The sequence below is a fragment of the Arvicanthis niloticus genome, chromosome 1 (genome assembly GCF_011762505.2).
Source record: "Arvicanthis niloticus isolate mArvNil1 chromosome 1, mArvNil1.pat.X, whole genome shotgun sequence".
Taxonomy (NCBI): Eukaryota; Metazoa; Chordata; class Mammalia; order Rodentia; family Muridae; genus Arvicanthis; species Arvicanthis niloticus.
Window position 1 is genome coordinate 61,458,833 of NC_047658.1, and position 27,199 is coordinate 61,486,031.

Sequence of the window (27,199 nt, forward strand, 5' to 3'; positions counted from 1 at the left end):
GGTGGCCCTCAAGATTCAGGGTATTCTCTTGTTTCCATCACCCATCTCATTTCACTATAGCAATCCTGGGATTGCAGATGCATGCCACAACATCTGGCTTTTTAAGTAGGTTCTGGTGATCAAACTTCTGATCACTTCTAACCACTGAGCCATCAGCAAGGCCCTATGAACCTATTCCAACTTAGTAAACACGGAGCTTAATACCATCTTGATCAAAATGCAAATGCTCTTTTGCACAGAAAGGAATAAAACAAACCTAACATTTGTGTACTATACAGAAAACCCTGAAGCCAAAGTACTCTTGAATAAAAACACCAAGGTTGATGGCTTCATACTATGAGACCCCAAAATACACTGCACTGCCCTAGTAACCAAAACAATACAATACTGGCATAAAACACACACAGAGAGATAAATGCTACAGAATAGACAAACCAAAAATAAATTCACACATTTATAGCTGGCACATTTTTTTCCAAAGTTGCCAAGAACATTCTCTTCCATAAATGTTATTAGGAACATTAGACAACCACATGCAAAAGAATGAAATTAGACCCCCATCTAAAATTATAAAAATGTAACAACTCCCAATGAGTTAAAGATATAAATGTAACTCCCCAAACCTACTTCTGCTCCATAGAACTATTAGAAGAAACCAAAAAGAAAAATATCTCTAGGTAGCAATGTTTTGGAGGCAGCAAAGGCAAGAGTTGAAAAAAAAAAAGAGAATTATATCAAGGTGAAAAGCTACTGTGCTGAAAAATAAACAAGCTTGAAAAATATTTGTCAAATTAGGGTATGCTAAAGACCAACAGTGACTTAAAAAAATCTCTGATGTGAGTAATAGCATCACATATATTTAATACAGTATTTGAAATCTTTGCAAGAAGAATAAGAAAACTGAAAGAGCTCAGGGGTTACGGATAGGAAAGGAAGATACCCATGTATCTTTACTTGCAGATGATATGATTTTATACATAAAAGATTCTAAAGACTCCACTAGGAAATGTCTATAGTTGATAAATTATTTCAGCAAAATGGCTGGATATAAAATTAACACACTAAATCTGTGGCCTTTCTACATTCAAATTTACAGATTGAGAAGGAAATAGTACCTTTCACTTGAGCTTCAGAAAAGAATACACACACACACACACACACACACACACACGGATAACTTTACCAATCAAGTTAAAAACTTGTAAAATAAGAACTTTAAGACATCAAAAGAGAGAATTGGATCTGACCTCAGAAAAATATCCCATGATCATAGGTTTCTAAAATTAATACTATGTAATTAAGGAAATCCAAATCGAAGCTACACTGAGATCAAAGAGACAATGATCTTTACCAATAGAGACAATACATGGTAGGACACACCTTAATCCCAAATGCAAGAACTGAGGCCAGAGCATTTTAAGTTAGAGGTCAGCAAGGGCTATTTAAAAAATTCAAGGCAAATGAGAGATAAAGAACAAAAACCTGTCTTCAGACACAAAGCTATCTGTTACTGCTAATGATACAAAAAAGAAAATATTTAATCTGTTAGTGGGAGTGTAGATTTGCATGATAATTATGCAAAATAGTATAAAGCTTCCACAAAAATTGAAATAGAACTATGATATACTGGAATATTACTGTGTATATATCTACAGTAAATTAAGTCAGTATGTATAATTCAAGATACGTTTTGTGTTTATTCCAGCACTGTTTCATAAGAGCCAAGATACGAAATCAATCTAAATGTTCATTAAGAGATCAATAATGAACACACACATGGGCATACAAACATGCACACACACACACATGCACAGACATGTCTGTCATTGTCAATAAGGTGAATGAATCTAGAAGTCCTCATGTTATGAGATATAAATTGAAGAGAGAAAACGAAAGGTACTCCATAATTTCTTTCATTCATATGAAATATGAACGTTTGCTCTGAATGAAAAGGGGTACCGGATGATGCATATCACTCTTTGAAGTGCCTGAGGAAGCTATAGGCTTTGGAGGTACTGGTTAATGAACACAAAAATCAGAATTTCATAGGAAAATGATTTTGAGACATAATATATGACACAATAATTATAGCTAATTACAATATATTGTGTTGTCAACTAATACTGGAATGGTGAATGGTTGTCATCACAGAAATAACCATGTCAAGTGATGCATGTATGATTTAATTAGATATATTTATTTCACAATGTTTAAGTACTTAAGTTATCCTGTTCCAGATGATATAATTTAATACATCAAGTTAAACATTAAATATGGGGCTGAAGAGACGGCTCAGTGGTTAAGAGTACTACTGCTCTTCCAGATGACCTGGGTTCAATTCCCAGCACCCAGATGGCTGCTCACAATATAAATGAAAGTATCAATGGGTATTTTTTTTAATCTATCAACTGAAAGAGATTAAAAAATTTAAAATAAACTGCAGTGGACAAAACTAGAGGCACATGATCACTAGAGATTATCATCAACTTGGGCTCAGGCTGAATGGATCTCTCCAAGAATGAAGGAGAAAAGAAGGGCCATGCTGTCATCAATGGGTGAACCAAGAATATATATAGTTGGGTAACAACTTGATGTATCCATGTTCAATAGCATAAGTGGAGCCTTCCACAGTAGCCCTTACTGTCAGAGCGGTGGAGGGCAACCAATTGGATTGGTTCTACAGGAACTCTTTGGTCAGCAACTCAACAGATATAACCAATTCCTGGTACTGAAGGTTTTACCTGGTAAAATACGATATTCAGTTGGGGTATTGTTTTCTACATTACATCATATCTCATTTAAATTTCTTTTATATATGTATATATTTTAGGAAACTTCTAGAATAGTAGGGTTTATTTATTTATTTTAAATTCCAGATTTTATTCCTCTCCCGGTCCACCCTCTAACTTTTCCACATCCCATATCTCCTCCCCACCCCCTGACTCCACGACAATGTCCCCAGTCCCCACCCCCACCTCACCAGACCTCTAAACTCCCTGGGACCTCCAGTCTCTTGAGGGTTAGGTGCATCTTCTTTAACTAAACCTAGACCCGGCAGTCCTCTGCTATAAATGTGTGGCAGGCCTCATATCAGCTGGTGTATGCTGCTTGGTTGGTGATCCAGTATCTGAGAGATCTTGGGGGTCCAGGTTAACTGAGAATGCTGATCCTCCTACAGGGTCGCTCTCCTCCTCAGCTTCTTCTAGTTTTCCCCTAATTCAACCACAGGGGTCAGCAGCTTCTGTCCATTGGTTGGGTGCAAACATCTGCATCTGACTCTTTCAGCTGCTTGTTGGGTCTCTCAGAGGATAGTCATGAAGATCTGACACTAGAATATTAGGTTTTTATATGTATTTTCCAAAGACCTTTTATTTAGTTATTCTTCCCCATTAATGAACCTCTCCCCTACCCTTATTCCCTCCCCCATTTAATTAGGAGGACTAATTTAGAATATAAATATTTATTTTGTATAGTTATTTTTTATCACAATACTACTTACATTAGGTGCTACATTATGAAATAGAATATCATCTATTATAGGCCATTGAATTGTAATCCACTTTCTCACAATAAGTAAATCATTATTGGCTGATCAGTATCAGCCAATACTACAACTTCAGTATTCCTATCTAAATCTATATCATAAATGCACTTATAGAAAATAAGATATATCAGTTTTATATCATGTAGAAAAGAATAAAGCCATTTTAAATTGTTTGTTGTATATTTTAAGATAATTTGCAATAATTAGCAACTTCAAATAACCAAGGGAAAAAAGGGAGATGAGTGTTTTTTTACCTGTGTGAGAGATGTCCCCCTTATGAAATGTAACATTTTACATTTGTGGGATTTATTGTATTTAGTAAATTTTGCATGAACTTAATTATAAATTTAACCTTTAGATGATTAATACTGGACTATCGCCTTTGTTTGAAAAACCTGAAAGTGGAGAATGAAACAGAGGTTACACGGTTGTTCTTGAGAACAGCTGGGAACATCATTCAGAGTTGTGGTTTGTTTAACGCTCAGTGCTCTTTCACGAAGAACCAAGAGAAATATGAGCCTCAGCATATGTTCTTTTCTGCATGAAAGCTCACTAAAATCCCCCGTGTGTTCCAAGTGATAGGCAATAGCATTTTATTGTCTCTGTTATACAGTTTGTCATTTGGTTATATTCAGGCTAGCACTTTATAACACATAGCTTTATACTTCTCTCCTCTTGTGAGCTCTCAAGTCATTGTATATTTTCAACCAATTTTACTATACTATACTCTGTTCATCAATTCCTTTTTATTTTATGGTGGCTATTTTCCTTACAATGTGCTATATTTTCTCTTCTGCCAGACTATACACTCCACAAGGTTTGGAAGTATGCTTTATTTATTTTCAGACTTCCTTCTTGCACCTATGCCTAAAATCTGTGCACATGGAGGGAATGTTGCATTACATCAGTGAATGGAAAAAATGATGGATTCACTGTTTCACAGAGTCTATTCTAATCCTTTCAGGTCACATATTTTCTCACCAAGATTGGAAGGCTCGGGAGGGTGAGGTGACAGGTGTCACATACATTTTGTTCCTTATACCTGTTTACCAGCTTAGGAATTATTGCCTTATTGAATTGAATTGTTTTGTTCTACAAAGCAAGTTTTATGGACTTATAGAAAGATTCTGATTATCAGCAAACAGACTGGCTAACTGGAAAAGCAAGGCTTTATGTTGTGGCCATGACTTGTCCTTAATTATTTCAAACTAACTTTCAATAATTACTTACAGCCGCATCATTCCCCTTTCCAAATACTGACAGGCAGATAGTCCTTCTAATGAATAGAAAAAAAGCAAATGTCTCCAGACTCCTCAAGTTTCTGTGTTGACACTGGGGATGGGGTTCAAGGTCAGAGTGCTCAGCTGGCCTGGTGTTAGGACCTGGCTTCTAAGCCTAGCATAGTAGATATAAGGTGGGCAAACACACACTGTTAACCAAAACGTTGGTATCCTAGCAAGTAGGGGAAAAAGAAGACACACATGAGTGAAATGACTTGGTTCCAATAAATGCAATGCTGAAAAGTAGGGAAAGAAGAGCCAGAAGAACAAATCTGTTGAAAAAAAAAAAAAAGAGTTGCATTTGTAAATACTGAAGCAAGAAACACAGTGACTGAATAGACATTTGGGAAAGAGAAGCTATGTGGTGATTATAGATAAAGATGAACCTTGGGGGAGAAAGTAAGCTAAGCAAGTTCACAGTATAAGGACCAAAGCAAGGACTAGTTGCCTGTCCATATGATAGGGATAAAGGTATCTCTATGGTTAACAAAACTGATTAGTTTTCAAACTTTTAGTGTATATCAAATTGGTAATTCTATGCATGATCACTTGATAGTCATATGAACCTCTTAGAACATTACTACAAGAAGCACCTCAACTTTATCTTTGTGTTTGGAAAATAATGATTCCGATATCATATATATGGCTTAAATCGACCTGAATGTGATATGTTTTTGGCATAGGTTCTTGTATCTGGTAGATGATTATTAAGTCTTCTAAATAAATGTATTAAGAATTTAGGAGATTGGAGAGATGGCTCAGCAGAAAGAACTAACTGCTCTTCCAAAGAACCAGGGTTCAAATCCCACTAGCTCACAACTGTCTGTAACTCCAGTCTAGGTGATCATTCCCTTTTCTGGCCTCAGATCACCAAGCATGTAGGAAGTCTTCAGACACACATACAGGCAAAACACCCATGCACATTAAAAAGAAAAAAATAGCCATGTAGCTTCAGAGAATAAGCTGAGGGAATTTGCATTGTCCTATACAAATGCCTGGAGATTTGGCACTGGATTGGTCACCCAGGTTTTCATGAGCTACTGTGTGGAGACAAAAGCCCTCTGCTCAGAACCCAGTGTTCCACATTCCTTTGGCAATGGTTCTGTTCATTCTCATAGACATTAGGTCTTACAGACAACCTCACCATGAGCCAAGCTGCCTTAATGGATGTGCTGGAAGACACTCAATGTTGCAGAGACAAAACTGTAATTTGAGCTGTGGCGAAAGGAAATAAATTGATCATTTTGGCCTGTCTGCCTGAAGGTGCAGCAGCCCTTTCTCATCAGAAAAGACTTTCCTATGTAATGTAGTTGGATCCCCAAATAGTGTCACATGTGGAGTCCTAATTTAGATCTACTGTTAGGCCTTCTAGTATATTCTCAAATGTGATTATAGTCATTTAAATGCTCAGTAAAATATGATGAAAGTTTAGTAATATGTATACATGATCCTTGACCATGTTTTTTTTTTTTACTTTCTTTTCAAATTAAAAAACTTACTGTTGTTCTTGCATCCAGCAAAGAAAGACCATGTATATCATCCCCTTGATCTCTTAGAGTAGTTTGCCTGCCAAAGGCTGGTGAGATGGATAGTACAGAGAATAGCTTTTGATAACTTTGTTTCCCTAAACAAGAAACACAAAACAGAGAAAAAAAATCAATCTTTGAGATCAAAATTAAGTACCATGGTTAAGTGTGTTTCTGCAGGAAAACTAAATAAAATAGAAAAGTATAATTGATTGGGTTTTCTTAAATTCTTTATTAATGTCCTTGCGACACAGGGCAGACAGGAGACATAAACCCAAAATACCTTGTGAATGCTTGCACTGTTGCTAAATGTAAAAATGGTGGCAGAGTGGACAAGTGTGAAATTTCATTAGGAAGAAATTATTGTGAGTGAGAACGAAAGGGACAAAGTTAGTTGTACAGAGAGCAAAAAAGGAAACAATGAGGTTTTTTTTTTAATTTCTAGTTTGTCCCAGTTCTACTTCTCTTCTTCATGATATTTTATTTAGATAAAGTTGTTTGTTTTTTAAATCTTCCCACTTAAAAAAATAAAGGTAAATTTTAGATGCCAAGTGTTCATTCATGTCATAATAGCTTTATTAAGATATGATTGGCTCGTGCAATGATTTGCATATAAGTAGCGCAATAGATTTAGTCATGTCTATACACCTGTATTTCTGTCAGCTCCATAAAGATAATGGCTATGTCCATGTTCCTTTAATGTTTCCTTATACTCTTTTACAAACTTACTTCTCCCTTGACCTATCCACCAGTGGCAATCAACCAATGACAGTTTCATTTACATTTTCTTGGATTTTTATTCATGACTATGGTCATCCAGCATGTGCGCTTGAAAATTTCTGATTTATACTCCTCAACGTCATTATCTTTGAAGACAAATATATCCCGTTGATGATTCCTTTTCTGACTTAATAGTATTTATTTCCACAAATGTCATACACTTCGGTTATTCATCTGTTCCAGAGGACTCAGTTTTTTTCCAGTTGGGGACTGTTACACATAAAGCATTCATGAAATGTGATCAATCTTCGGAGGAACACTGTCCTTCATTTCTTTTAGTCAAATGCCAAGAATAGATTGCTACATCATAGAGTGTTTTATGTTTACCTTCTAAGGAAACAACAAACTATTCTAAAGTACTCACACTGCTTTATGTTGCCAAAGCCCCTGTTCCATTCCATTTGCATCTACAGCTTCTTTCTCTCAAAGATTGGAAAGGTTTCTGAGTGAAGTTGACTATAAAAAAAAAATCATAATATTTTTTCTTGGTAGGCACCCATCCCATCCCCTCCAAGACAGTGCCAATTGTATAATTTTTCTTATCTCCTGACTTTGTGACTTACCATGACCTCTGGAGTTTCAGCTGTGCAGATCTTCTGCACATTAATGAAGTATGTATGTAAGTAGTATTCCTATGGGGCATTGTTTGTGGGTTACTGAATAGAGGCTCTTTAACTTGGTTCCCCTGAATTCTTTTTTCTATAGGGTAACCTTAGGTAGACTTGCCTCTGTATGACTCTGTTAATCATGAGCAGAATCTTTCTTGGATTCTTCCCGACTTCTGTAAGAAATGAATTTTACAAAGACTTTACCAGAACCAAAGAGGAAAAAAAACCCCAAAAAACAAAACAAAACAAAACAAAAAAACAAATAAACACACAAAAAAGCTCAGAGAATGGCAGCAGTTTTCCAATCCAGGAACAGCTAGCACATTTACAAGCGCTGTGTACCTGCTGCAAATAACGTATCAATTGATAGCATCTTCTCATTCTAGTGGAGAACCAGAGTCCTAAATCAGGATTTGTCCTGCATTTAGTCTAGGTCACTGTTAGTCAATGCCTTGTAGTAAATTAATTTTTGATTCTGCTGTGTAGAATGCTGTCAAAATTAGGTAATTCTAAAAAATATTTAAATATTGAATACAGTAAGCATTAATCATTATACTCATTAAAATTGGTGTTAATATTAATGAGCACTTTGACAGTGGCATAACTAGTCCCCAAAATATAAGCCTCCAAAATGTATATGTACATAAGCTCCAATGGATAAATAATATATATATATATATATATTGACTTAAAGTCTATAAGTAGATGCTTAAAAGATATCTGTAAGACACAGTGCCTGGAAATCTGGAAATTAACTTCATTTTTTTCTAAAAGACCCACTGTATCATCTGTTTTCTCTGCAGTCAGTGGTGAGATTAACCTTTGTGCTTCTCAGGCTAAACAGTTTCAGATCATCTGTGCTGTCTCTCTCTCCACAACGTTCAGCACAGAAGCACATCTGGTGCATCTATTTTTTAAATATAGATGGAACCTAACCACTGACTTTATACTTTGGTATATATAAGTTTTGTTCAAGTTGGTGTTCTTCTTAAAACTTTTAAAAGTAATAGTTGTTAAATGATTCTGCACTGAACCTTAACCACCTACAGTCATAATTTTCAAAGTAGCACCAAATGAAGCCACGAAAACCACCAGCCATACCACATTAGTTCTCTAAAATTACTTCCCATCCCATTCATAACAAAAAAGCAGTGATATTTTCCTTTTAAAAGATTTGAGTTGAAATTATTTTATTTTAAAAATATTTTTACTAATTTTTTGAGAATTTTATACCTTGCATTTTGATAATATTTATTTTCATCCCCATAGACCCTGAGATCCACACCTCTCATCTATACCATTTATATATAACTATCTTTGTGTCCTCATTCACTTCCTTTTAAAACTCATTGAAATTAGTGTTGACTATATACTCTTGGGTAGGTGACTATTCCCCACAGTATATTATACTTATTAGATGCCATGCCCTCAATAAAAACTGACTCTCTATTTCCCAGTAGCCATCAGTTACAAACAGAGGTGGGTCTTCATGTCTTCCTTCCCTACTACATACTGGGGGCTTTTCAGGCTTGATCTTTGACAGTCTTTTGCATGCTGTCACAACCATTATGGGATTTTCTGTTCAATCATCCTATTATGCATGGAAAACACTAATTCATTATAGTCATCCATGCCTCTCACTCTTACAGTTTTTCTGCCCTCTCTTCTGCAATGAGCCCTAAGCCTTTGGAAGAAAGAGGAATTATATAGAGATCCCATTTAAGGCTGAGCACCCTGCCATCACAGATTCGCTGTACTTTGGCTCTCTGTGTTAATTGCCATCTTTTGCAACAAGTTTCTCTTATGAGATCTGAGATATGCACTAACCTGTGGATACAATGGGAAGTCACTAAGAATCAGTTCGTTGCTATGTTCTATAGCAGAGTAATAGTAGCAGTACATGCTCCCAGAGGAACTACATCTTCTCCAGCTACAGGTTGTTAGTCTCAATGCCTGTGCCAAGTAGGACTTCCATCGTGTACAGAAAGAAATCTTTAAATCCATTCACAACGTGGTTGGTTTCTCCTATGACATTCGTGACACTATTTCACAGGGGGCAGACCTTGTCATTCTTGTAGCTGGTAGTGTTCACAGCTAGATAGTATTCATGATTAGCATTAATGAATTTAAAAATTAGCCACATATAATACCATTTTGGCCTTAATTGTTTTCTTTGTGTCTAGCATATAGCATGCCTTCTTAAAAATATGAATAACTGGTAACCATGCAACTTGAACCTTTTTGAATAGGAGCATTCCTATAAATTTCAGTTCAGATATGTTGTTAAATATCTTTCTTCCTGTCTCATTCCCACACTAAAATGAAAATGTGTGTGTCTGAATATATAATGAACCTATTTATTATATGAATGATAAAATCTCTCAGGAAACAGGCTAGGTTTCTTGTGAAGCAGTTTGAAAAAAATATATGGATTATATATATATATAATATAATCTATAATATACATATAATATATATAATAGTATATAATATAATATATAATATATAATATATAATATTAATATTAATTATATAATTATAATAGTATAATATATAATAATATAATATATTAATATATATAATATTATATATATAATATAATATATATATCCAACAACACATCCACATTTCAAAGTAAACAAGAAAAAGATACTACAAATATTTAGTTAAAATTTAAAAGTCTCTTTTTAGAAACTATTGCTTATGTATCTGCTTATGTCAGCAGATACAATAAAGAAAAGAATCAACTCTAAATTTCAATAACAAAAGTCATAAATATAATCTGCAAAATAACATAAAATGGTTAATCACACACACACACAATCACACACAAAAATACAATAAAAGGGAAGATTTTATAAGTAAGTTCCTTTTTGACTTACAAGTTTCTCTAAGTCCCCTGAGTTCAATGTTCCCCCTGATTTTGAATCCTAGTTTTCAATCTAAAAATTACCTATGCCATTTTACATTGATTCTCACTAGGGGACTTGCCATCTAGCACACACTGTATTAGTAATGAAGAATACTAGAATGAGATGACAGGCACAATCATTCCATTCCTGGAATGCTCCACAAGAAAAATACATACACCAAACAAATGTAAATGCAGCAAACATGAAAAAGAAGGCTCTTGGTTGAGTGGGTCGGCAATCTGCAGCTCCTAGGGATCAAGACAGCATTTTCTTTTCTACTGATTAACGTTATTTCTACCGCTGTTATTCTAAAAAGGCCCCCATCCTCTCTGACATATCTTCTCCCTGACCTCTAGCTCAGCCATGTTCCTGAAAATTAAATTTACTAACATCGGCTAATTACAGAATGGATACAGAGTCTCTCTGCCTAATTTTCTTCTTGTGCTCAAAAAATGTCTCATTTTCCAATCTTTTACCTTTTTCTTATAACTTGGGTAAGCTACTTTATTTCTGTAGAATTTAGTTTCCTCCATCTGCAGAAGTAAGATATTATCAGACTCAAAAGCTCCTTGTAAGGATCAAATGAGATGAGAGTATTTCCCAGCCTGCAATGTATTTCTGATATTATAAGGCTAACATTTCTCATAAGTCAGCAAAATGCAGAGATACTTCCACTCCCCTGTTTATAGCTACACTTTTAACAGTTGAGTTATGGAGCAGCTGAGATGCCCGTCAACATAAGGATGGATAAACAAAATGTGGTACATATACACAATGCAATTTTATCCAGCTTCTAAGATAAATGAAATCATCACTTTTGAAGAAAAATAGCTGGAACAGATTATTTTGCGAAGCAAAATAAGCCAGTCTCAGAAAGACAATTAACCTATTCATAATATGAATTTCCATTTTAGCTGTATTTTATTCGTGTTTGTAGGGCATGAAAGAGGGAGGAAGAGATCTAGAAGGATGGCAGATAATGAGGAGGGGATGATGGCATACTCATAGAATGAATGAAAGAGGGAAGATATAAATAAGAAAATATAATTATATACATATACGTACAACACTAAAGTGTTTTCTATGTATAAATGCCATGACAAAACCTAATAATTTTATGCTTACTTTAACAATAAACAAAAACTTGGATTTCAATGAAAATTTTAAAAGAAATTGTAGATAAAGTATTTATCAATTGCCTTATCACTAGACTTTTATTTTGTTTTGCTTATTCATATTGTTAATAACTTTATATTATTTGCTTCTTTATCTTGACAATACCAAGTTGCCTTTCAAAATAACTCATTTAAATACCAAGCATTAAACCAGATTCAGAACAATTACTATTATATGTTTTCAGTTCATTTGTGGTTCCTAGATTTTTCCCATGGCCTTGGGATTGTGTATGTGTATATGACATGAAAGTAGAAAAAATGTTTAAGGGCACAGGGAGGGTTGGAAAGTAAAATGGAAAGAGTCACAAGTTAGAACATACGCCTTTATGGAAATGCCCTTATTTTTCCCAGGTCAATGGAATATATATATATATATATATATATATATATATATATGTTTAAAATATAAATAATAATGAAGCAAGTCAATAAAAAATTAAAACTAAGTAGACACTAACAAGGGTTATATATATTTTTTCAAGATGGTAATACTAAATAAGAGTTATGGAAGTCCTGGACTTATCTCAAGATACTTAATATATTTTTAAGGCGATATCTCCTCATTTTATGTGAAATGATTTTCTCATCTCTGTTTCTTGCCATTCTTCATAGATATCATACTATAAAATGATTATACATTTCTTACAAACTTCGTATATTCTTAAAGCTGTAGAGGGTGTGATTAATATCCAGCATATATTTTCAGCAATACTGTCTACAGTTGACATTTGTGCTGATGATTTCAGCAGCTGCTGTTTTTGTTGTATGTAGGTGGCAGAATTGAAAATTAAATGAGTTGCATGTTTTTTGTAACAGGTCTTTTTTTTTTAATATAAGAAAATGAAAGAGTTCATTTATTTATTTATAAATAGGTTGTGTTTGGTTGTTTGGTGGGTGTGGCATCCAGATCACATGGAAAATAAATTGCAATAAAAAAACAAGACAATATATAGGCTAAATATCAACAAATGCTGATATTCTTACAAACTGTCCTTTTCAAAGCATTTTGAACCTGTCCAGTGACCACCTCTTATGCTATGAAGATGATTCTGAGATAACTCTATGAGTGAAGGATGACAATGAATGCTGTGCTTGTTTCTGTAGAGTGCCTTATTTTCCTATATCAAGACTCTCATCTAATTATAATGTTACATTCATTCATTTGTTTATCAATTCAGAAAGTTACTATTCTATTATTCAAAAACTATGTATTGAGTTCCTAATATGCACGAAGAAATATGTAAACTGCTGAAGGTATAAAAACAAATAGTATGTGGTGGTGGCACCTCACAGCTATGTTTAAGTGATTAATTATTATATAATGGTGACTTTGGATGTCCTAGAGTCTATGGTATGGAATAGCTCACATTACAATAAATTTTGTAGTGCTGTTGCCATGTGTGCTTATTAAACATTAAAGATTTTTGTGTAGGTTAAGCTCGTAATGATTCTGGAGCTGTGTTAGATTCAAGCTTTTGTGACTTATTTGTGTTTGTACTTAGTAAGTGTCATAACTGTGAGCTCGTAAGTGAACTGTGGTAAGGCTGGAGTACATGGGACCAATAAATTGGGCTTGGGTAAGAATGTGGCCTTCTGATGCCTTCGCAAGACCAGATACCTGATTTAGTTTCACTAAAAGACTAACATAGGAAACATTAAATACAACTTTAGAAAACAAAAAGATTCTCTTTAGTGAAACCTTTTCTAAAAAGCTTTCCTTCACCAGCCCTGGAATATATCAAGAAAGTCAAGCTTCTATTAGGAGTTTAAAGAAAAATGAAAACAAAACCACCTTATTTGTGTGGAGAATGGCTGCCAGATGAAAAGTTAACATGAAACTATGTGTGGACTAGTGAAATCTCAGGGTAATTGAAAGACATGTGCACAATTCTCTCAATGCAACAGCCACACAACTGAATGTCTTTGGGAAACTCTAAGAACCAGTCTAAAGTAGAGCCCAGAATGAGAGTGTTCAGGCATTCAGAAATGTCATAAAAGGATGGGAAAGACAGAAACAGACCCTTAAAACAAATAGGAAGCAAAAAAAAAAAACAACAACAACTAAGCATGTTTTAAATGAAAATCTCAAAGGAGGGCAGAATAAAAATTTATAATACAAATGTTCTAAAGTTTTAAAAATTTAAAAGTTTAAAAGAGAAGTAGAATATTTAAAATAAATACATATACTAAGTCACCAAGAATAATCACCATTACCAGGTTTCGTGGTGTATCCCTTTAATTCCAGTGCTCAGAAAATTGAAATAGGAGATTTACGAATTAAAGGCCAGCCTCAACCAACAATACAGCAAATTCAAAGCTATCCTGGGCTAACAGTATGATCAGCTAATGCCAACTAAAACAAAAACCCAGCAACAAAAATCAACCCCCAAATGTCATTTTTAAAAATGTCAAATGCAGGCGATTAATGCAAGGTAAAAAGAAAAGTGCAAAGTAGAAACTACATTTTCACAACATGTATAACCCAATAAGTAATACAGGGTATGACTGAGGAGGAAAATGGGAGTTACATGAAGCCATTGTTTAGAATGAAAGAACATGAGTTTTAGATAAAGTGAATAAAAAATATGAGAGAGGAGATGTTTAGAAGGAGCAACAACTGAGTCTTTTGAAAATTTAATCACGTTCTGGGTGAATGGCTTAAGGTGGGTTTAACACTTGCGATGCAAATGTGAAGACCCAAAGACCTGAATTATGATTCCCCAGTTCCTACGTAAATGCAGAGTAACTAGCTATCAAGACTAGCCAAATTGGCTAGGTCCAGTTCAACTGACACACCTGCATCAATACATAAGGTGAAAAATGATTAATAAAGATATCCATTGAGAAACACTGGCCTCCATGTACCTGCACCTGCTTAGCCCACCCACACATATGAGAATGTGCATACATGCATTCTCACGGCTGCACACATAGCTCTACAAGCTTTTGAAAGAACAACGAAATGTTACATAAATTAGAAGATATTTCTTGAAATACAGTAATGAGATTGAGAGCTTTCCATCATGAAAATTAACATCATAAGACCTTGTGGCATAATATATTCAGAACACTAAGAAAAGTTGATGATCAGTTTGAAAATCACCACTTATACAATTATTTACCTATAATGTGAATATAGATATTTAAGGAAAATATTTTTAAAACTGTGTGTGTTTAACTATCACAGAAACTTGTTAGTGAAAGGCTATTAAAATTTGTACATGTATAAGAAAAAATGTAATCCAGATAGGAGGATGCAAATGGTAAAATTAAGGGAACATCAGTAGCTTGTAGGAGTGACAGTGAGAAAAGTCTGCTAGTAAAAGTTTACTGCAGGAGACACTGAAAGCACAGAGGTCTGATTTGATAGTGGATAAAGCTAACTGTCATGATGGAGTTCTCTCTTACAATAACATCGAAGACTGGGTTGCTATAGAAGTGCTCAGTTGCACATTGAACTTGCTATTGAGCTCAACATGTGTGACTATCTACTATTAAATATAGATAATGTGATTTGGGCACAAACAAAAACAGAATTATATAAAAGGTCCCAGAACCTAATTATCTACACACATATAATCTAGACATATGACTTTGGGCTGGGAAAAAGATAGTGGGGACTGGGGACATTTTTAAATACCAAATAAATAAATAATTCTGGCTGCACATATGGAGAAAACTAGATTCTTATCTTTTGCTAAATTGAAAAAAGTGAACATACTTTAAACACAAGTTTAAATTATCTAGAAGAAAATAGAAAATAATTTATTTTCAAATTTAAAAAAAAAAACATTTCCAAAATACAAAAATGTACAAACATAAAGAAAAACACAAATGGATTTCTATACATTTAAATATGTATGAAGGCTTCGAATGATAAAACATGAAGTAAACTAGGAGGTGAGTTACAGGATGAGAGCAATATATTTAAAAGCTGATATACACAGAGGACTAATGTCCAGAATACTAAATACTTCCATAAGCCAATAAGAATGTAGTTTTATTTTAAAGTGAGCAAAGTGTGAGCAGAAAGACGTTCAAATAGCCAACAGATATTTAAAGGCTCCAAGTCTCAGCAGTAAGTACAAACTATATATCAAAATCTAACCACTGTAACTCCATGGTTGAGCCTTTATCAAGAATGCACCAGGCCTTGAGTTGGATCCCCACTGCACTTACACACACCAACAGCACATAATATCAAAGCTTCAAATAGACAACATGTTACAAATCATGCCTGGTTAGACTATCATCTAGAATATGTGACTCACAAAATAATAATAAAAATAATTGATCACTTGGTAGTGAGCCAGAAAAAAAAAAGTTGGCATAGTCTGTAATCGCCAGCTATATTTTGAAGCAGCTAGAAAAATTCCATGGATTTTTGTTGATTTTTGATGTATAGGAATGTTGATGGAGAATTGGTTTTAGATTAAGGAGAGTATAGTCAGGCAAGGGGTGAGGAAACTGATCCATTTTTGAGAACAACATTTCTATAAAAATATTTTGAAAAATTATAGCAAAATATGAAAAAGTTTTAAGTCTAAAATATATATACCATTATCAAATATTTTTTTAAATGCATGAGAGAATAAAATATCACAGAAATAGTTCTGATGATTTTGAGAGCAGAAAAGTAAATTTTGGCCCACCATTATTTAGTCAAGTTATCTGCAATACCTCAAAAAATGTTTTTTCACACTTGTCCAGAACTGGTTGTGTCTTTAGTACAGAAATGGTTCTGTGGCTGGGTCAGTTGGTTCACATTGACATTGGATAAATGTGTGTTCATGTTGACCATAGGACTGAGCATGAAGTTTCGGGGTTTGTTGTTGTTGTTGTTGTTTGGGGTTTTTTTTGTTTTTTTTTTCTTTTCAAATTTTACATCAGTATTAAAATATTAAAATACAGTGTTTTTATTGCTAATTTTTTCTTACTAGGTTTATTATAGAAAACAAAACCCACCAATTTCTCATGGAGTCTCCAAGTCACGCATACATATCTAACACAACTTCATTCTACATTGAAGTTTATTTCTTCATATGCCGCTATCCCTATTACACAGAGCTCCGTGAGAGCAGCAATTGCATTTGATTCATTTAGCAGTCACTGGCATTTAGCTTGTAATATGTACTCAATGCACTTTGATGGAATTAAATCACTCACCTTTGTTATCACACAACTGATATGTACATTGATTCTAATATCTTTTTATTATTTATCTCATAATAAAAATATGGTGATCAAAATACAGTTGTCTGTGCATGGGAAACTTACACTAAAATCTTGACATTTATGTTGAAGGCAAATGTGTTTATTGTCTTTTACTTCAAAATTATGTCATGTACACTTTAATATTGCTGTTTATTAATTGGCTAAAGTCACATGCTAGTCATAAGCTATCATATATTTTTAATGAAATGTCCACAAAGAAAAAATATGTATAGGATAAAATGCACCTTAACATGCATTTTCTTACATTTAACAGTGAACCAAGATAGATATTAGTTTCTAAGGAATAGGGGTGGGTTTTTGTTGTTGTTTTAGATTACTTTTTTATTGGATATTTTATTTGCATTTCAGATGTTATCCCCTTTACCCATCCCCCCCCCACACACACCCAGAAACCTCCTATCCTATCCCCACTCCTCCTGCTTCCTCCCTCCTCCCTACCCTCGAGTTCCCCCACACTCGGTGTCCAGCCTTCATGGGACCAAGCATATCCTCTCCTGCCTATGCCCAACAAGGCCATCCTCCCCTACATATACAGCTGGAGCTATTGATCCCTCCCTATGTGCGCCCAGGTTCTTGGTTTAAGCCCTGAGAGCTCTGGTTAGTTGGTATTGTTGCTTTCCTCATGGAGCCACAAATCCTTTTAACTCATTCAGTCTTCTCTCTAACTCCTCCATTGGGAACCCCATAATCAGCTCAATGGTTAGCTGTGTGTATCTGCCTCTGTATATGTCAGGCTCTGGCAGACCTCTAAGAAAACAGCTGTATCAGTTTAGTTTCTTACTCTGCTTCTAAAATAATTTAATGTCTAAGTAAAATTGTTTAAAAATGTAACTAATATGCCAGACAGAACACTGTAGTGGACTTGTGCCTAATGACTTGACTTAAGCATTTCATTGACCTTGGATGTTCAGAGTAATCTCACAGGTGTATGTGTGTGTACATGTGTTGTGGTATGAACCTAAAGCTGCTTAAAAGAATTTTAATGTTGCATATCAAACTCTGGTGCACCGCTGCACTGCTGCATTGCTAGGGTTCTGCTGTGTGATAGGTGTTAAGGATGAAATTTTGAAGGAAATTTTGAAGGAAATCTAACCAGATTGTAATTATAGGCAGATGGAAAGTGTCTAAATGATCAGTCGTAGACAACAGTGCTACAACTTCTTTATCTCAATCAGAAGAGTAATGCTTAGATACATTTAGGATGAACTGTAGGCCACAGCCTTCCTGTTTGTCTGAGATGCATTTGTGCCTGGGGAGGCCCAGGAAAGATGCTTATATGAACGTGGTCGTGAATATATTCAATTGACATTATATTCATGTTGACACTGAAGCCATACAATATCTTACTGACTCTTCCAAGCTTTCCTAGTTTCTAATTTTTTCCTAATTACCATTGACACATGTTACAAATAAATTCATATTATCTAAATTTTGATGAGTATTTATATAATGCAGGCATGCACCCTGACAGCTACTGCCTTACTCAGCATTTGCATTTTGTATCTCTGTCAATTTAATGAACACTAATTACTGTTAGTGTTTCAGCTGAATCTTTGTTGGTAGGTTTATTTATTTATTTATTTATTTTCAGAAAAATTCCATCCTGGAGACATGATTACAGTCCTCCAGTCAAATGTATGGAGAAAATTATCAGAGGCAAAATAAATAAAAAGTAAAAGGAAAATAAGTAAATACAAAGGCCAAATACTAAAGACCTTGTCTCTTCTTGTTTCCATGATATTTTTTTTTAAAAAAAATATCAAATTTATAGAAAACAATGCAAACATGGTTGTTAAATGTGTTAGCTACCTCGGAATAAATGAGCATCCATTGTTTGGTTTTATGTCATCTGTCAATGGCTGGAAATTTAATAGCTCTTCTATTGTTCTATTACTTGATTCCATCTTAAAATATTACAGAAGAAATTTTTTACTTATTAATTTTAGGTGGATATTCTCCTTCTGGCCTTTAATATTCTGTGCTTTATATTCTCACTAACTACTTTTTAAACTACCACATGGCTTAGACAAACTTGTGTGCAGAAATCATGAATGCCTTTTGCATCACAAAAGCTGGGCAAGCTTTGGTCCTGTGGAGAAGCCCTTTGAAATCTAAGCAGGCACCATTATGCATTTATTTCTTGATGTTCTGCAGTGTTTCTTCTCCAAGGAGTACAGGGTATAATGTGGAGAACATTACATGGGGTTGCCTAAGAGTGTCCAAAGGAAATAAAGGAAAAACAGTGCTTGTAGGAAGTGAGAGCAGAGAGCAAAAGAAATAGCTATTGGCAAAACCAAACCCTGGGTGGCAGCTAGGCGTGCCAAGGAAGGGTGAAGGAGCCAGGCTACCCTGTAGGGCCCATAGTTGTCTTTTTTACATATTGAATCATTTCACTACAGCAATAGAGTGTTCCATTAAACTCTCATATAAAGACCCACAATTAGACACATAGCACAGAACACAGCCTTAAAAAGCATCTACCCACTTCTCTTAAAGTATATATTAGGCAGATAGGAACCAAAGAGAACAAGAGTTAGAAACAAAATCAAAGGCCAGAAACCTGATCATGCGCTTATGTCTTCAATAACTGTTCTGAGAATATTGTAGGCACACTGTCCCCTGGGTTGCTAATGACAACCCATACTGGCTTGTTCCACCTCCAATTGCCTCCAAGGTATCCAACACTTAACAGTTATACTTTCTCAGCTGACAGCAGCTTGAACCTTTTTTATGGACAGAGCTCAGCTACCTCACACAGACCTACTGCTGACAATGGCTGTCTTGGGCTTTTACTCCTGTGAACAGATACCATGACCAAGGCAACTCTTATAAGGACAACATTTAACTGAGGCTGGCTTACAGGTTCAGAAGTTCAGTCCCCTATCATCAAAACAGGAACATGGCAACATCCAGGCAGGCATGGCACAGGAGGAGCTGAGAATTCTACATCTTCTTCTGAAGGCTGCTATCAGAATACTGGCTTCCAGGCAGCTAGGATGAGGGTCTTTTAACCTCACACCCACAGTGACACACCTACTCCAACAAGGCCACACCTCCAAACAGTGTCTCTCCCTCGGCCAAGCATATACAAACCATCATAGTGGCTTTGTTGAGAAAAGGGAATTCTCTTTTGGGAGCCTGCAGTTGTGCTGACCATCTTTGATTCGTATGTGTTTGTACTGCCTTTCTGCTGGGTCAGCTTGGAAGGACTTGATAGCTAGAGAGAAGTTTATGTGCCTATGGGTTATCCTTTAGTGCAGCTGGCAAAGGGCTTAAGCATTATCTTTCGCTGGAGGAAACATTTGTCTCTTAATAATGACTTTACCCTAAAAGTGCCTGACATGAGAGTTTAAACTCTAATAAGATCATTGAGGTTGGAAACCCCTTCTCTTAGAATCAAATATGAAATTTTTTCGAAGAAATATAGTTGAGGGGCTGTCCTTAATCTACTTTTCCCCAGGTGATATCACAATGGCAAGTGTCCCTTTAAAAGAGGATGTCACTGCAAGAAACAGCTGAATCTAGTTTCAAGGTAGCTTTAAGTTACTTTCTATACTCTAGTTCTCATACTGAAAACATGTGAAACCAATGACTTGGAAACTAAAGACCTTCACTGAGGCATTTGACATGACACTGCATCCCCTTAACTGTGTCTTTTGCCCTGGTTCAGTCTCCTAAGAAGTAAACCCCCTCTATTGCAAGCTGTGGACAGAGATGTAACTTTCCTTGGACTAAGTACTTTGAAAATGGGGAAGAAAATGTGGCCTTTTCCAGCCATCTCAGTAGTCATCTTGGACGATGTGGTTGGGATTTGGGCTCCAGTTTGGGATTTGGACACCTGTTTATTCTTCCACGACCAGAGTCCTGGTGCTCTGTTTTTCCCTAGTGCCCAGCTACTCTGGCATTGTCTGTTATACCCCTGAGATGTGTGTGAATGTCTCTACATGGCCACTGCCAGCGCACGTAACTGTCATCACAGAAGGAAGCCGAATGGCCAAGCGAGGCGTGCAATTGGAGTGAGAACCAGAGGTGTACTGCCTCTGTGGAGTCAACTGCGGCTTCTCTTCCTTCTCACACACATGGAGTTTGGAGCTGAAGAACCGCAGCCCGACACTTAGCCAACTGGATGTGTGTGAGCGGCTCTGAAGGTAGCACCGCCTCTCCCGAACCTCCTGCTGGCAGGATGTAAATATACCTGCAGACCGGCCAAACAGGACTGCCTTTCCCCTCAACCCCTCCCTCCTCCCACCATCTCCCCGGCTAACCAGCATGAGAGGATCGGAGAAAGCAACAGCCCGCAAGTGACAGCTCCAGCCGGAATCCGCTCTGCTCAGCCTCTGTGGGAAGTTGATTGTGCAGAGGCTTTCATTGTGAACCTCCGCTGGCATCGCTATGTTTGCCTCGATCTGGTATGCCAAGAAGCTGGGTCGCAGGTTCGTGCACAATGCCAGGAAGGCGAAATCAGAGAAGGTATGGAATGAGTGGGGAGGAAGATCGTTTTATGGATGTGCCAAGTGCCTGCTCTGGGCTCTTGGTCTGAATACAGACGCAGCCTTTATTCGCTGGTTGTAAAAACCTGCCTCTCACTGGAAATGTGGTCCATGCTACTTAGGGGCAACACTTAGAGGCTAGTTCTGGAGGGAGGGAATGATTCCCATCTTTCGGGCTGTTGGGAATCCTTGGCTATTCGAGCTGTTGGCTGAAACCAGTGATTGATAGAGAGGGTCTCCACAGAGACAAGTATTTCCTGGCATTGCATCGGATGGAAGCAGGGGAGTAGCTGCAGTCTGTGCTTATTGGGGGAGCTCACTAGTAAACTTGTTGCTGTACTGCATTGTTTTTATTACTGTGATCTTTGGGTCTATGGGAGCATTATACATACCTATGTCTTTCTCTAACACACGTGTCTGAGTCCTGAGAGACGCACAGTGATACTTACCACACACAGGATTGCTTGATATTGTTTCCACTGAACAACAAAATCTTCATTACGAAAGTGTTTGCAATGAGCAGGAATTCTATATTCAGTGAGCTACTGGTCTCCGTTTAAAGAATGGCTTTTTGTCCCTTGTTTTCTGTACAATGAGTTTCCAGAGAATTTCTGTACAGGTTGACCTCCTTAGTTTTGTTTCTCTAAGAAATTAAGATCGTCTGTAAATCCCAAAGTATGTTAAAGACCTGAACATAACAAAGGATACTGGTTTACATATTTCATTTTTTTCCAATTTTTTTTGAGACACTGGACAAAACCTGTCATATTTTGGAAATCACGAAAGCAGAAAGGATTTGGTAGGTACTGGTGAAACTTCCCGCAACCCTAACAGAATCTTGTTGGAACTTGCATTCTCTATATTTCTCTGAGGATGTTATTTTTAGCCCAGATTCTTTGTATCTTTCACATATTCCTGAGGCTGACCCAGGATAGCTCTCAGGATCTGTGGTACTGTTCTTCCTCCCAACTACAAGGATGCCATTGCTAGAGCTTTTGGTCTGTTCTATCAGAGTAGGGATATTGATAAAATACAAGAATTGTATTGATAAACCAAGATAGTATTGCAATGTGAAAAGAGCAAATATCTTGGGTGTTTTTACTTTAGGGCTGTTGCCTTTACCGGTGCATGGCTCCAAAAATTGTCACATGATAGCCAGCTTGTTCTTCCTTGACCCTTTGATGAAGGAGTGAGGGGAAGGTTTAGGGTAACATAGGTCCCTTCTGCATTTTATATGTCAGAAACTGTAAACTTACAGTGTTCCAGTCCATTTACTTGGGAGTCTGGTTTATTTGTTTCAAGTTATTTTTAAGGAAAGATACTTAGAGGAGGTACAAAGATCTTCTTAGGTTTCTATTAGAGCACTTAAAAAAAAAAAAAAAGATGTTTCTTTCTGTGAAAACTATAGGCTATATGGATGACAGGACTCTGAACGACATTGGGGGACAATGCCTTCCGGCAGATTAGTATGCAAAGAAAAGTTGAATCTTCCAGTGCTATTTAATTCAGATTCAGACCTGAGTATGGCAGCTGTGTGTGAAGGACTTGAAAAGCTGTTAATCTAACAAACCGACTTGGGCTCAGCCTCAGAGGTTTTTCAGTGTGCGCAGGAAGTAGCAACGGGACTCAGGACATCCTCTTCATTTCCAGGCTAGATAGTGCCTAGAATGGGCAAGAAGAACTCCAGAGTGAGCCTAAAGTGTCTTAATTTTTTTTTTTTTTTTTTTTTTTGTCTTACTCAGAGTGTAAGATACATTCACATCAGGAACTCGGCATCAACTAAAGTCAGTTAGGCTGTCAGTGTGATAAGGACCAAAATGAAATAAAACAGATTTGTTCTGACGCCTTGTGCTAGCCGAAAAGGGCTGGGAAGAGCTAATTTTGAATACTAGGTGCTGACATCTCTTAGAGTTTGTACTTGTAGAGTTCCTAGAATAAATAAAAAAGTAGGATACCTAGAACAATGGAGCCACTCAGACAACACCAGGTGAGTGGCAGTGGTTTGAATGGTATAATCAGATGAAATTACTTATTTAACCAAGTAAGTATGAATTAGTATTTTCAGCTAAGATTTCAGTAGCATACTTTGAAAAGGAGGTTGATAAATAATAGCGCAAGCTACAGCATTTGAGGGATAAGCCTATATTATGGAAGTGGTTATCAATTTATTATCCTTTATAAAGGTTGCCTCCTCTCCCATCTAACAAGCCAATATATATCAACTACAGTCCTTCCATTCTACTTTATCATCCAGGTTTGATCTGGACAGTATTTTTCCCCAAAGCTGAGGTTAATTGAGAGTTAATTTGGAATGCAAAAGTCTAAATGCTATCCTAAGCACACAGTTCATCTGTATTTCTGGTTGTTTAGTCTATCATTTGGCCTCAATTAAATATTAGTTTACCAGCATCATGTAATGTCTGTCGTGATGATTACCATGATAGTAATATTATCAATAACAATTGTCTGCGCACTTGCCATCATCAAGCTGCTCTCTCTGTGAGATTTAATTTGATCTTCAGACCGTATATGATATGTTAGCTTTCTGAAATCCTTGAGAAGAGATTGGCTGGCTCAAGGTCACAGGGGTACTGGTAACTCTCAGGGCTAGAATTGGAACCCAAAGCATCCTAAGCCAAATCTTTGGTTCTCTTGCACTGCCCACAGATCTCACCATTTTCTCTCAAACTCTCCTAATGTGCTTCCATCTAGATAAGATAATAAACATTGCTTTTTATCTTGTCCTTCTCTTTTGTATTAGAACTCCCACTCCCGAATCATGAAGTTTCCAGAAATCAAAGTTTGTGATTTTTTATAAGTTGACAGCCATGCTTTAGATAAAACAATACCTATGTCTAAAATTACCTGTTCCATTAATGACATTTCTCTATGTCCCCTCTAGTTGGATAAATGCAGAAAGGTATTTCTTGGCCTCTATTATTCTCAAAAAAAAAGCTTGTAATTGTCATGTCTTAATAACCTAAATATTGATGTTTGTACTCATTGATCTTTCTTATAGGCTGAAAAATGTCTTTCATCAAAAAGGACCTAAATTTTAGCCAATTATATCTGTCGTTTCCTTTAAGAATGAGTCAAAGATGTTAGGTGATTCACATTGCTATTTTCTTCTGAAAAAGAAAAACAACGGGTGCTGTGTTATTCTTTCATTGAAAAGACAGTTCCTCAGACCAGCAAATTCTATGAACAAAATTATTCTAAAAGTGGTAATATGCAACTCAGACTGCTGGGTCACAACATGGCATCTCCATTTAAACAATTATTCCCTCTTTGCTGAGATCCTTTGTAGTTAGTTGAGAAGTTTGTGTCTCTTTTCTGCCTGTTGTTACATTTCACCTTAAAGTCTTTTAATTTAGACCATTTCCAGATTGCTTTATTTTAAAAGGCTAGGTGATACATGCAAGATATATTGAAAATGCAGTTTCAAGTTACACAAAAATGCCAGAGAGTATTGAAGTACTGAAAGTTGTGAACCTCCTCTCAACTCTTTGTTTTTATTTTCATTTTTACGCTTTTTACTCCTTTGAGGAGAAACATTGAATCATGCCAGCATATGCACAAATGAAAGCATCCTTCATGTAATAAAAGTAACCATGGATAAACGGGGCAGTATGAGATAACCAACAAGTGATATAACTGAGCCCTGAGCACACGTTTCTTGATGTTAGGGCATATTTACCCTTGGAAACTTTCCCAAGCATTAACACACTAGCAACTTCTTTCTTTCTAAATGTAACACATTAATTCAGCACAAACTGAAAGAAAGGACAACCAAGCAATGAGCTTGTCAGCTGTGTGGCCAAAGAGAAAGAATCATGACCTTGGTGGTTCTAGCAAAATATAAAAAGGATGGGCACTTTAAAAAGGGCACTAGCTAGTTTTGCTCTTTGGCATCCAGCCTGAAGGCAGACATATGGCTTATGTAACCTCAGTGTTCTTATCTGTCAAATGGATCTTTCACCCCCCACTTTTTAAGTAGATGTTTTTAGAAGGAAAGATAAATCCTTACCTAGCCTCTCTAGTATCACACCTAGTTCTCAACCCAGGAGCACATAAACTGAGAATCCTAAGCTCTAAGCAAATAGTTAATTGCCCTAGTCCTTTTGTTAACTTCAAAAATTTGGCCTGACCTGTTCAGCTAGGTATTTGACCACATCCCAATCATAATCTTTATTAGTTCTGCATCTTGAGGCAACATCATTATTGCTAGGAAACTCTATGGCCTCAGATGCCAAGGCTAGATCTCCCATTAGTCCCTATACCATTGATGGTAATCATCTTCATATTACTGTAATTCTCATTAGCTTATTTGTAATAAAGGTCTTTTCAGCCTTTGTGCCAGAATTATAGAGTCTAATAGAATGCTCAACATATGACTGTCTTTCATACCTTACCTCTTAGACTCTACCTTGTCCCTACTTGCAAGATGCATCATTATTACCCAGAGGCAAAGAACAGTGAATGGATCTGTGATATAATAGTACTTATAAGATGCATCTTCATTACAGAATTGTTAAACTGTGAAAAAGGTTTATCTTTAGAATGAATGGAGTATGGTATAATGCTGAAGGGATGAAAGCATTTTTATTTAATGATAAAACAAGTTCATATAAATAAATGGATGGAAGGAAACACTTGCCATCCAATTACTTGCATCTCTTTGTCACTAATAATAACAGTTTGCATAGGGAAGTACAATAGTTAACACCTAAATGTATCATACAGATTTTCCAGTAGAGATAGAAGTCATTTGGCATTGAGGATCCTCTTCTCTATTTAGGAAGGTAAATAAAGAAGTAAAATGCAGATGAATGCTATATATATTAAAAGCCAAAATGATAACAGAGCCATGTAAATTCCAGAAGAGAAAGAGTAAAAAGCATTCAAGAATTCGAGATTCTCTCTCTCTGTCTCTCTCTGTCTCTCTCTGTCTCTCTCTCTCTCTCTCTCTCTCTCTCTCTCTCTCTCTCTCTCTCTCTCTCTCTCTCTCTCTCTCTCTCTCTCTCTGTCTCTCTCTCTGTGTGTGTGTGTGTGTGTGTGTGTGTGTGTGTAACAAAAACTAGCACTTATTGACTTCATTCTACAGCATGTAATTTGGTAAATTAGGGAAACAGTCCTCTGTAGAGCCATATTCTCTAAATTAAATACTTTTTTATGTTTTATGTGTATATGTGAATGTGATGTATATATACAACTATCTAGATGGCAAATATATTTTCCCTATGAAAAATCAATTTTGAAAAGTGGCAAAAAAAAATAAAAAATAATAATAAAAAATAAAATTAAATAAATAAAATAAAAAGAAAAGTGGCTTTACATGCATTACCTGGATTTTGCTTAGACATTAGAAAATATGCCCTGATGTGGACAAGCCTTCAGCCCTTGATGCATGTCAGATAGTTTCTTTCTATTCTTGTCTCATGCTAGAGTAGTATGACCTGGAGAGAGGAAGAGACAGTTGTCCTCTCTCAAGTCTGTTTCTTTGAGCCTTCTGACTTCGCAATCTCCAGTCATGAGCAATATTATGACTCAGCAACAGTGTCAGCCAAGCTGTGGTGACCAGGAGGACAGATGTTTGCCCATGCTGAGTGTATCCCTGCAGATTGCTCCTATCACCTCAAAGAGGGACTG

General features: G+C 36.1%; 1 protein-coding gene across 16 annotated transcripts in view; it reads left to right on the plus strand.

The window, feature by feature from the left end:
- Positions 1-27,199, plus strand: part of Dlg2 (discs large MAGUK scaffold protein 2) — a 1,841,012-nt gene that overhangs the window by 986,204 nt on the left and 827,609 nt on the right. The window contains exon 1 of one of the 16 annotated variants that reach the window (XM_076937860.1): positions 21,212-21,530. The exons of 14 other annotated variants lie outside the window; for them this stretch is intronic. In XM_076937860.1, the coding sequence (XP_076793975.1) occupies positions 21,453-21,530 (78 nt within the window). In that variant the 5' untranslated portion in view covers positions 21,212-21,452. Of the gene's footprint in view, positions 1-21,211; positions 21,531-27,199 lie in introns of those variants that run through there. One more of the 16 variants, XM_076937875.1, reaches the window with a different exon arrangement.